Source organism: Sinocyclocheilus anshuiensis, unplaced genomic scaffold (assembly GCF_001515605.1).
Source record: "Sinocyclocheilus anshuiensis isolate Anshui unplaced genomic scaffold, SAMN03320099.WGS_v1.1 scaffold1522, whole genome shotgun sequence".
NCBI lineage: Eukaryota > Metazoa > Chordata > Actinopteri > Cypriniformes > Cyprinidae > Sinocyclocheilus > Sinocyclocheilus anshuiensis.
In genome coordinates, this window is record NW_015546143.1 from 585,306 (window position 1) to 598,450 (window position 13,145).

General features: G+C 36.6%; 1 protein-coding gene across 2 annotated transcripts; it reads left to right on the forward strand.

The window, feature by feature from the left end:
- The first annotated feature begins 9,715 nt into the window (after positions 1–9,715).
- LOC107701212 (neuronal pentraxin-1-like) lies at positions 9,716–12,796 on the forward strand. 2 transcript variants are annotated; one of them, XM_016503172.1, is made up of 5 exons: positions 9,716–10,258; positions 10,589–10,793; positions 11,602–11,846; positions 12,048–12,227; positions 12,406–12,796. In XM_016503172.1, the coding sequence occupies exons 1-5, from the start codon at positions 9,842–9,844 to the stop codon at positions 12,625–12,627; spliced, it is 1,269 nt and encodes a 422-aa protein (XP_016358658.1). In that variant the 5' UTR covers positions 9,716–9,841; the 3' UTR covers positions 12,628–12,796. The 2 variants fall into 2 exon arrangements, with proteins under 2 accessions (XP_016358658.1, XP_016358656.1); XM_016503170.1 differs by having other exon boundaries at positions 9,717–10,258; positions 10,586–10,793.
- Positions 12,797–13,145: the final 349 nt, after the last annotated feature.

Sequence of the window (13,145 nt, forward strand, 5' to 3'; positions counted from 1 at the left end):
TATCTCTTTGGATTTGAGACTTTAGTCTTTGCAACTTTACAGATCTTCTTTATGCACCAAGAGCTTGTAACATTCTAAAGAGAAAGGAAAAATTTAAATCGCATCATATGACCCCTTTAATACCGTTTTGATATTTTAAACATAAAACGTTGAATACTGATATTTGAAATAATTTTTTTTTAAATGAAAAGATATTTTAAATGTGAAACTAAAACCGCCATTAGGTGGCAGCAAGTCACTGTTAATAAGTGAGTCATTGCGCTTGAACCGAACCATTTAAATGGTTGATTCATTCAGGAACGAAACACCGTTATGTTGCTCAGAGACACAAATTGAAATTATATTTGTTGGCGAAATAGAGCAAAAAACAGTCAATAGTGTGTCTAACGTAAGTGTCTTAATATTAACCTATATAATCTAGTGTGTCATTCAAGATGGCGCCAGATAGTGTGTTGGCTTGCCGTCGCTCTGCGTTTAGGATGTCTGTACTTTGTTTGTTTGTTTTACTTTTATGTTTTATAAACTGCTTGAATTGCTCACATTTGATTTATGACCGTTTTACATTGTTGAGACTTCGATCTGCTGCGTTGGAGATGTGTAGCCGGGATTTGAATATGAAATTATTCGCTGAACAGCCATGCACGTTCCAGCCGCCAATGAAAGCTTGTCATGAAACTGGCTGCGTGCGCTGGAAGAAGAGACGCCGCAGGAGACGGGGTACACGGGCTGGAGTTTTGGTAAAACTTAAGAATCTGAGGATCCTAAACAGGGGAGTTACACCAGCGGCGGAGTTGCGGCCTTCCTATCTGATACATGTTCTCCCTGACACATCAACACTATTGCCTTGGACTACATGGGGAAACGCTTTAAATATAAAAGACGTACTTACAGTCTTTGAGTCAGCATTATAGTCTACTCTTCCAGGAAACTTCCACCAATAAAACTCTTCCAATAACATGTGCTGCACATATCCGAATATTTGGGTTGAAGTGTTCTGGAACAGTGTTGTAAATACAACTTAACCACTGATTTCTAGTCGCTTTTATGTTTTATAAATTGCTTGAATTGCTCACAGTTGATTTCTGACCGTTTTACATTGTTGAGCCTTCGATCTGCTGCTTTGGAGATGTGTAGCCGGGATTTGAATATGAAATTATTTGTTGAACAGTCATGCACGTTCCAGTCGTCAATAAAAGCCTGTCATGAAACTAGTTGTGTGTGCTGGAAGAAGAGACGCTGCAGGAGACGGGGCACACGGGCTGGAGTTTTGGTAAAACTTAAGAATCTGAGGATCCTAAACAGGGGAGTTCGACCAGCGGCGGAATTGCGGCCTTCCTATCTGATACATGTTCTCCCTGACACATCAACACTATTGCCTTGGACTACATGGGGAGGGACAAGACGCGGAGGTGTGGTGCACTCAAACTTGCATCCTGTGAGATGGGCCGAGTCAACGAAGCTAAGTGGTTCTTCTTCTAATCGTTCCATTGTATCAACCACTGTTCATATGGCTTTGATAAATGCATGTTCAGTTCTCAACAAAACATTCATCCTGAATGACTTTTATGTAACACATGGGCTGGACTTTCTTTTTATTACTGAAACTTGGTTAAATGACGCTGATACGAGCCCTTTTGCTGAGCTTTTACCAAGGGGATGTAACTACTTAAGTACTTCGAGGAGTAATCGTCGGGGTAGAGGCTTGGCTGTTATTTTTAATAACATGATTAACTGCAAGTTACAGCCTGTTGAAAGTTTCAAGAGTTTTGAAGTTCAATTAATGAAGATTGGCTTGTCCTCGCCAGTGATTTGTGCCTTGATATATAGGCCTCCTGGCTATAATAAGAACTTTCTCAATTAATTTTATGAGTTTTTAACTGTGGTCATTCCATCTGCAGAGAGGATTTTGATTATGGGTGACGTTAATATCCATGTCTGTTGTTCCGGTAAACCCATGGCCAAAGAATTTTTGAATTTAGTTGATTCTTTTAATTTATTTCAAAGTGTTTCTGGACCTACACACGATCATGGGCATAGACTTGACTTGGTTTTCTCGTTGGGGATAACAATAGAAGATATCTGTGTTGAAGAAATAGCTATCTCGGATCATATGCCTATTAGGTTTAATCTCTCTTTTGCAACAAATGTATTCTGTTATCAGCCCCCTTCATTCTTGTCCCGGGTTACTACTACCTCCACACCTAGTGCCTTTTCAACTGCTTTTACTACTGAATTACCCTTTCCTGCTGAGTTTACAATGATGTACCCTATAGGACCTGATGAATTGGTAAACTCTTTTAATCATGTTTGCTCAGAGACCTTGGATAATGTTGCACCTTTTAAAATTAGATGTCATAAAGTTAAAAACCAACCTTGGTTAAATGATGTGACTCGAAATATGAGGCAGGTGTGTCGGCGTGCAGAGCGTAAGTGGCTTAAAGATAAATTGCAAGTATCTTATGATACTTTTAGAGAGTCTCTATAAATTTATCAAAATGCTGTTAAAGCCGCTAGATCTTCATATTTTTCACGAATTATATTGCACAATTCAAATAGCCCGAAGGTATTGATTTCAATCATAGATAAAGTATTGAGTCCATCTATTATTTTTTTTCCTACTCCATCTAAGGATCTGTGTGAGAGTTTTTTTTTAAAGTTTTTTATTGATAAGTTTAATCGTATTCGGCCAGATATTGTGCCTGTAGGGAATGTTGTAGCCAACAAAATTAATCCGTCTCATTGTTTGAGTAAATTTGAATCGATTACATTAGCTCAGTTGGAAAATATAATATTGCATTTAAAGCCGACTACCTCTCTTTATGACATTCTCCCATCCTGATTGTTTAAGGAGGTGGTAGACACTATTGGTACCAGTATATTATCGATTATTAACAGTAGTTTATTTCATGGCACTGTACCGTTGGGGTTTAAGCATGCTGTTATTGAACTAGTCTTAAAGTCTTAGATTCACAGGATTTAAAAAAATTTAGGCCTATTTCCAAATTGCCTTTTATGAATAAGATTTTAGAGAAAGTTGTCCATAATCAACTTGTTGACTTTTTGATTGGAAATAACATAATGGATATTTTTCAGTCGAGATTTAGGACCAAACATAGTACAGAATCAGCATTATTAAAGGTTACAAATGATATCTTGTTAAGTATTGACTCTGGGAAAAGTGTTGCCTTAATGATGTTAGATTTAAGTGCAGCCTTCGATACTTTAGATCATATGATTTTAATAGAACACCTTAGAGATTATGTTGGGATTAAGGGTGTAGCCCTTAAGTGTTTTTTCTCTTATCTGCATGACAGGACATGCTCAGTTAAAATTGGAAATTATGTTTCGGCATCTGCAACTATCACTTGGGGGGTTCCTCAGGAATCAATTCTCGGTCCGACTTTATTTTCATTATATATGTTACCCTTGGGGTTAATTTTTAGGCAATAATTAATTATCACTTGTATGCTGATGATCTACAACTGTATTTTCCTTTGGACTGCGATGGATGTACATCTTGAGGTAAAGGGATGGCTAGCAAATAATTTTTTACAACTAAATGAGGATAAGACATTTTATTTTGTTTGGGAACAAACAGCTTGGAAATGACCTGATTGAAAGTTATGGACCTTTGTCCAGTAATGGTTATGTGAAGAATCTTGGAGTAATTTTCGATTCTGAAATCCGCTTTGATCGTCAAGTTAACAGCGTTGTGAAATCATCTTTCTTTCAGTTAAGAAAATTGTCTAAACTGAAACCTATCCTTTCAAACAAGGACTTGGGGACTGTTTTGCATGACTTTATTTCCACACGGCTGGATTATTGTAATGCTCTTTATCTAGGCATAAGTGAATCCCTGGTTGCTTGTCTTCAGTATGTCCAAAATGCTGCTGCAAGAATCTTAACAAACACCAGAAAACGGGATCATATAATGCAAGAATGGACATTTTTTAAAAGGACTTGAAGACCTACTTATTTTATCAAGCTTTCGGCGTTTGATTAGGTTGGAGAATTGTGAGGGATTGGCTGTATGTTTTTTCTTGACGTTATGTCTCGTTGTTATTTTATGTTTGCATGAATTTTAGTATTATTTATTATTTATGGACAGCACTTTGGTCCATTTTAATGGTTTTGAAAGTGCTTTATAAATAAAGATTGAGTTGAGTGGAGTTGAGTTAACTTCTTGTTTATTGAACTGCTGTATAAAGTCTATATGAAATTATATAAATATATACATTTCTGCCCCCATATCTTGAATTTTGTTATCATTCTAAATGCATTTTAGTAAACTGAATCATGCAGTGAAAGAATGCGCACTGGTCTAACTTAGACTTCCTATTGCCTTAGCTAAACTTTAGCTAACTTACATGGTAGCTCTCATGAGTCATGGATGTTAGCAGACAAATTAACTATATTTGCCTTTTGTCTTTTGGATAATTAGCTGTAAATTCGAGGCACAGGTAGCTTAGTCTTTTGCTCATCACCACTCACCTCTACACCAAGACAAACACAACTGGAAAGGGAGGGAGGGCTTCACTTCTGTGGCTCTCTGCCTGTTTGTGATGCGCGTGTGCCGATCAATGTGTGCTACACTGCTGTGCTGCGGAGACGCGGAGGGGAGAAAGTCTTAACATTTCCCGACCTGACCTGATATTTAGATTTTTTTATTTGTTTGACAGGGAAAGTGTTTACATATATATATATATATATATATATATACAGTTGCCATGAGATATAGGTCCCATCCTGTCTCTGCAATAAAACTACTGGCTGCTGTCACAAAGTCACAAAGCTCAGATTTTAGATTTTCAGATTTGTAGATTTTTAGATTTTCAGAACTTTTTATTTTCTTTTCTTTTTCTTTTTTTGGTCATGTGGTCTGTATGCAGTATCATTGAACAGTGTATATACTGAAACTGAGATATGTGTAATATCCTGTGTCCTGTATAGTCCTGTATAGTCCTGTATAGTCCCCCCCCCCACACACACACTATACTAAGCAAAAAACTTATTGATAAAAAAAACTTCTCTGTACTATTTGCATGGGTCTACCGACAAATAATAAATTGTTGACTTTCTCCACTGGTGCATGTACAGATGCTTTTTGCATAGTTGCTGAAGTCATATATTTCTAAAAACGATCTCTAGGCAATAATTAGGTTAGGCCATTAACTATTTGTTTTGCTGCCTTCTTTACGCCTTAAGCACATGGCACTGAGCTGATTGGAAGGTGTGTGATCAATGTTTAAACAAATTATCAAGGACCTAACCCTTTAAGAGTCAATTTTCCCTTAATGCTACTGCATGCCGTGTTACTGCTCACTGCACATTTCGGGTGAAAAATGAAACAAAATCAGGAGATCAAATAGGAGAACAACAGTTTCTGTTTATAGTACCCAGGTGAAAAGGACGTAGTATTAAATGTATTAAAAATATACTTGAAATTCAAGTAGTATGTTTATAATACATTTGTATTCCCAACATGCTTATTTGAAGTGCAATAAAAATATACTGAATTGCATTTTAATATATTTCTAAAAAGTATACTAGAAGTACTTTTGTATTAAATATATGCTTAGTTATACTTCTAAGAAATATGCTAAACAGAAGCATACTTTTAATGTATTTATAAAAAGTATACTAGAAATACTTTGGTAATAAATATATGCTTAGTTACACTTTTAAGGAATATGCTAAACACAAGCACACTATTCAGTAGTATATTTCTAAAAAGTACAGTAAGGCTTGACGCCTTTATTTTCTAATAATTCTGAAATTCCCACAAGGATTTCAACATCATATATGAAAAAAAACAAAACAAAACAACAACAAAAAATTGCGTTTACTTGTGTTTAAATTCAAACAACACACTGACTAAACCTGATTGGTTCCAGAGCCATTGAACGGCTCTGATTGGTTCGTATGATAATGAACTCACCCCAGAGAGCTTCTATATCAAATATGATGTGCGTGCAAATGTCTCTTGAATGTGAATATAAGTCTAAATTTAAACAGTATTATATAGAGCGGTCGCCGATCGTGTCTCTTTAGGGCACTTGGAGGAAACCACGCAATTCATATGGATTACTTTGGCGATGTTTTTTTGCGATTTCAACTTTTTGAAACGTGAACATCTTTGGTGAATCTTCTTTCATCGGAGGGACATAAATCTCTCAGATTTTTATTAAAATATCTCAGCTTTTCTTTTGAAGATGAACGAAAGTCTTAGATGGTTTGGAGCATCTTAAGGGTGAGTGATGACAGAATTCAAATTGTTTTGGGGGAACTATGAAATTAATTAGAAAATATAGCGGTATGTTCTTATTTTTACCAGCTTCTGCAAGCGTGTATGGCGTCTGGCTTTTGGAACCTCACTGTGACTTCAGGTACGATTTAATTAACGTTATTGTCTGTGCCAGTCGTGTTTTTGACACATGCATTGGCAGAAAAAAATAAAAATAAAATAAAATTAGTCATTATAACATGTACAACATTAACATTCTTTTATTTGCAAAATTAAGTTGTGTATTTATTTATTTCTGATTTCCTGAACAATTTGGCTTCATTGTAATGAGGTTAATGATCTTTGAAAAACCATGATTATGAACATACAATTACTTTGTCTTGAGCTGATTAGCCAACTGTGGTAGTGTTCGTTGATTGGTGTTTATATTTGCACGATCCAAATTTAAATTTGTATAATTCATGAACGAAAACATGTTGTAACATGATATTGATGTACCATTTTCATGGTAATGCAATGTTTGATTTGTTTCTGTTTTTTTTTTTTCTAAAGCTGCAAGGCTATGATGCAAAATATTGAATGCCAGGAGTCAGGACGACTAGGCTGTGCCCAGGTCTCCGGAACCTGCGACGACGCTCTCGTTACTGAGTAAAGTTAAGCGTTTTTTTTTATTATTTAATTTTTTTTATCAACTGTTCAAGCTAGGATAATATAAGTTAACTTGAGGCAGACGACGAGCTGTTTTCTACGACGCATGAAATAATCGTCACCAGTTTTGTCAGTTTGTTCTATTCAAACTAGATGAACATATGAAACTTATTAATATGATTTAAGAGACTCAAACAAATGCATTATGTTGTATGAATCGGTCATATTTTATTCATGAACAAATAGTCTGTAAAAGTATTGTGTAACTTACATCTTTGGGCTTAACTGTAATTAGCAATTAACCAACAATTCCCCGTTTACCTCCCTTTGTAGGCTATGACTGAGCACATTACAGTAAGGATCACCATCCATCTTAATATTTTTTTTAGGCAACTCAGGTTATTAAAGGGTTATGCGGCTGTTGTATAGGAAATGTCTTTCACAATTTAAATATATTTCTTTTTCACCTGGGTAATGTACTGTTTGATACTGATATTGTACAACTACTTGATATTAAAACAGCGGATCTATAACATGACATTTTTGTTACTTTTGAGAGCCACTGGTAGGTCTATTCTAATGGGCTAATTGAGTATTAAAAAATAAATTAATTGTATCAAACGTATTACTTGAGCATTATGATGTAATGAAAGCATGTAAGGGATATACCAGAGAAATCACAGAAACAGTTCTTGATCGCACTTATAAGCCAGTCGTGACTCGTGAGCTGAGAGCGCCCAAACCATATATCTCATTCGCTAAATCAGTTATTCACTTGAACAACGATTATAAGACCATTGCATTTGCGCATATTATGGCTCCGTTGATGAGCATCTCCTGCACCTCTCATATCGCATATGATTTCCAGTTCTTTAGAATGTTATGCAATAACGTGTTAAATAAATTATGAGTCCATGTTCCTTTAGTAGGCTATCAGTCAAGATTTAAACTGTAAACATAATTTGCCCCCTCCTTGAGTCTTTACTATATCTTTGTCTAAATATTTAATGTTGGGTGTTATTTGAAGAAGGCGCGCTAAGGGAAGAATGAGGGTGATTAAAACTCCATGGTCATCCCATGAATTTCAATGGAATTATAAAGACAAATGGAACACAAGTAGCTGTAAACTTGCTATATGGACCAGGCGCGGCATGGATGATTAATAAATGAATTAGTCACTGCGCTTTTTAATCCGAGAAGGTAAGAACTCATTATTTTAGATATATATTTTAGGATATTGCTAAAATAATATACACTTCAGAACATCTAAATATAGAACTAATCTGCATCAGTAGGGTAGACTGAGTACATTTGAGACATGTGTCTCAAGAACACTCAAGAACATACACAAGAACCCCAAGCCATGATTTTTGCTTCACACATATGTATCAGTGTTCTCTTTGATCGTGGGAAATTTGAAATGTGTGCGTCTTTCCACTCCGAAAATATCGGCAAAAATGAGATTTTAATTTCCCCATGTCCTTTCCACAATGAATAGCTTATTATTCTTTTATGATCGTTAAACTTCCCATATATCATTACAAACGTTAATCTGTGCTCTAAAAATAGACATATTTTATGACATTGTGCCATGCAAGGTCTTTTCATAATCTAGAGAAACGTGCGAGTATGTCAGTGGGGTACGGTTGAGACACAGTGTATCAACTGTACCCGGATTGGTGTCCTATTGCTTCACATGCTGTTTAGTTGTACAGTGTTATGATAATAGGTTAAAAGTCACATTTACACACATGCTACGCAAATTCTGTTAAAAAATGATATTTGTGATATTTTAACTGTCTATTATTAATGGACATGTTTTCTAACATGAATGTTAAAAGGATTACATAGCATTTTAAGAAAAATACAAGGTGGTAAAGTGGGTACAGTTGATACACCCTTTATAGGTAGCTATGTATACAGTAACAGTTCAATCATAGAAAATAAAATGCATATTCTAAAGCTGTGTGTGTTTGTGTACTGGTATTACCTACGTTATGGGGACCAAATGTCCCCACAAGTATAGTAATACCAGTAAATTATAACCTTATGGGAACATTTTTCGGTCCCCATGAGGAAACAAGCTTATAATTCATACAGAATGATTAAAAAATGTAAAAATGCAGAAAGTTTCGAGTAATGGGTAGATTTAGGGGTATGGTTATAGAATATATGGGTATGTATATTGTTATTTTTACTGTTATGTTTCCATTTATACTGTTTGCCATATCTTTTCTAGTGTTAAATATGTGTTCCTATTTGTTTAACTGAATCTGAATTAAATAAAGCAAATAAATAAATCTGATTTATTTAAAAGAATTGCACAACTGTAATTTAGTAATTTATTACATTTGGGTGAATGGGTGTCTCAACTGTACCATGGTACTGTTTCAACTGTACACCATATGGGTACAGTTGAGACAAAAATGCACCTTATGTTTATGAGCTAATTGTGGAAAATATAACCTACTTATGGCTATTATCAATTTATGATATTTTAGTACATAAGCAAAAGAAATATCATGTGAAAAATCACTTCATTTCAGCATCTAGTTTTTGTGTAGTGATGAAAAAAGCAGAAAGTGTCTCAACTGTACTCAGTCTACCCTACTGGACATAAACATAGTGTCGGATCTCTAAATAAACAAACAAAAAAAAAACCTAACTAAACTAAAACTAAAACTACTCCCAAAATCTGAATAGCTTGCTGTGCTTCACATTGTACTTACCATTGTAGAGACAATACGTCTGAATTACTATCTCTTAGTTCCACCTTAAGAAATACACTTGACATGTTTAGAGAACACGAGCGAGCTGCAGCGGATCTGCGCTGTGTCTCTACTGCCCTATATAAACCCATACGCGCTGCATAGAGTCAGCGAACAGCTCCGTGGTGGTGAAACAACACGTTACTTAAACGTCAAACATTGACAAAGAAGGCAACCCACAATGGAGAGAATCTCGTGGACACTTTTTCTGCTCTCTCTCACATATCTAGAAGGATCTTCGCAAGATTTCGAACAGACCCAGTTCATCTGCACGTCCGTGCCCAAGGATATGGACCTGTGCGCAGCCACTATGCAAAACAGTGGACCAGCGGAGGATCTGAAGACCACAGTAATGCAGTTAAGGGAGACAGTCCTACAGCAGAAGGAAACTATAATGAACCAGAAGGAGACGATCAGGGAACTAACTTCGAAGTTGAGCCGCTGTGAGAGTCAGGGTGTTCTGGAGCCCGTGGCCGGAGGTCGGAGGAAAGAACCGGGCAAAAACACAATGGGAGACGTGTCCCGCGGCCAGACAGATACTATAGCCCAACTTGGGCAGACTTTAGCCACGCTTAAACAGAGATTGGAAAACTTGGAGGTATTTATGACCTAAAGATTTGGACTTTTCAGTTTAAGACGTGTGACTCCATCTAGTCTATTCATATAATTCATATGCTAGAGTCGTTTAGACGCAAACTCGTGCAATGCATGACAGAATTACTTCAAATTACTGTTTTATATGCTGTGAATATTTTTAATGGGGTCGAACGACTTGCGTGGAGGTCTTTGACAGATTTAGTCAATGTGTCACAGGTTCACGACAGGCTGTGCTAATCCTGAAATTGGCCTATCTAGTGTCTTATAAATTTCCCATGCGTGCGTTTTAAAGTATTCGTTTGAATACCCCTGTCCTGTTTTCCCGTAGCAGTACAGCAGGAACAACGGCTCTGTCCAGGCGAACAGCCTTAAAGGTCTGCTTCAAAATAAGATCGATGATATGGAGAAGCAGGTGCTCTCCCGGGTCAATACTCTGGAGGAGAGCAAACCCGGGCAGAAGAACGACACGGATCAGCGCAATCGAGTGGAGTCAACACTCACCTCCTTACATCAGAGAATTAACGACCTGGAGAAAGGTCAGAGATCTCATTCCATGAGAAATTTTTACTTGTATGTAATATAAATAATAAATATGAACTACTAGCTACAGTAATGATGCGTTTGAGAAGCATGACTGGAAGGTATTTATTGTAAAACACCAATGTTTAGGCGGTGTAATGTCGCATAGAATGGTGTGGGACGGGGAGCTGCATTAGGCTACTTAGCATATTGAGCCATAATCCACAAATGTGATGTAGCCTAATAATAATAGGATAATTAGAGCTCACGTCCTTTTCAAAGCATGTAGCTTAGGTCTTGTCTGCATAGCTGCATAAAGTTTGCTGTTCAAAGCGCAGCCTGCTTAACCAACGCGGCACGCGAGAGATTCAAAGCAGTGTTATTTATCTACTTCATTACTATAAACACCAGTTTCACAAATTGCAATAAATACAAATAATGTACTATGCATATATGCACATACAAAATAAGTATAAAAACGGCATAAAAAGAAAGAACACAAAAGAATGGCAAATTTCTGCCTGCACTGCACTTTAAAATGTGTTTGGCTGGTTTAACTTTAAGTTGTCGATGTGACCCCTGAGTAAAACCTGTTAATTGATAGAGTAGGGGGTGTGGCATAAAAGTAATTTACAGTAGTGTAATGAATAGTCCAAGAATAATAATTACGGTCACTTAAGCATTAGAGAAGTAGATTCAAGCAATGGAAGCATTTGGAAGCCTTTGTTTATCAGAAGTCTTTGTCGAATAGATGTAGAGAGATATTTCATTTAGAGGGAGAGAGAGTGTTATAAACCCTAACAGTCAATACATTTTACTCTGCAGGTTCAAAAGGTACCAGGCCACTGGACAAGTATCAGATAACATTCCCCTTAAGAACAAATTACATGTATGCCAAAGTGAAGAAAAGTCTACCAGAAATGTATGCCTTCTCTTTCTGCTTGTGGATAAAGTCCAATGCATCACCCGGGGTGGGAACCCCCTTCTCCTATGCTGTTCCTGGACAAGCTAATGAGCTTGTTCTCATAGAATGGGGGAACAATCCAATGGAGATTCTCATAAATGACAAGGTAAAGTGTCAAAAATAATAATGCAACTATGTAATGCATAGCATGATTGTAAGTGGCAGCAGTAGGGCCTATAGATATATCTCAGTGTGTAACTCTGAGCTTGCTTAGTAAATGCTGAGGTCTGTTCATTTAAAAAATTTAGTCTTTTTGCACTTGTAAACAGAAGAGCAATAAAAAATAATCCATAGTGTAACTTTATAGGTTGCAAAATTACCTTTCGTCATCAATGATGGTAAATGGCATCACATCTGCATCACATGGACGACTCGTGATGGAGTATGGGAGGCATTTCAGGATGGTGTTCTGCGTGGAACTGGAGAGAATCTGGCACCCTACCATCCAATAAAACCCAACGGTGTACTAGTTTTAGGTCAGGAGCAGGTAAGACTCAGAAGTATGCCTATTAGGTTTATGTAGTCTTTATGTAGAAAATATCAGCTATTGACCTTAGTCACCGGCAAAAGTAAATCTATCGGTCATGGTTATTTAGACTTAACTGGTTTGACTGCTGTTTAGTAACCTGATATTTTCCATTCGGATGTTTTTTTTGTTCTTGCAGGACACACTTAGTGGAGGTTTTGATGCAACCCAAGCCTTTGTTGGTGAACTGGCAAATTTCAATATATGGGATAGAAAATTAACAGCTGGAGAAATCTACAACCTGGCAACCTGCAACAACAGAGCACAAGCTGGAAATGTGTTATCATGGTCGGAAAGTAATATCGATGTGTTCGGTGGAGCCACTAAATGGACTTTTGAGCCCTGCCGTCAACTCAACTGAACTGCAAAGTGGGGGCCATAGCCAATCCCAGATCCATGTTTCTAGTTTTTGTCTTTCTTTTACTCAGTTTGACATTCGTGAAAAAGAAGAGTTCTTGATAAAACAATTAAAGGTACTTTAAGAGTAAACCTGGGGTTTCTATGAATACCTGAATATTTCTGTGCAAAACTAAGATTTTTTTTTGTTTTTGTTTTGATAAAATAGTTTCATGTTGATTGTTTTGCAAACCTCCATGTGACAGTGTTATGCCATGTTACATTTCGTATTAGATTCTTTTTTGCTGCTTTATTTATATATTTATTTGGAAGTGGACAGAGATTTTTGCTTATTTTGTCTTTCATATATTTTTTTGGGGGGGTGGGGGCAGCAGCTGAAGAACTGTCTTTTTGCAGCTTTTGGACAGTAAAGCAACAGTGCATCAGAATGTACCTCTTGTGTTTTCCAAACAAGACTTCACAAAGCCAATCACAAATTGTAAAATGATGGTTTATTTGTTATCTGAACTTAATGGTACCCCA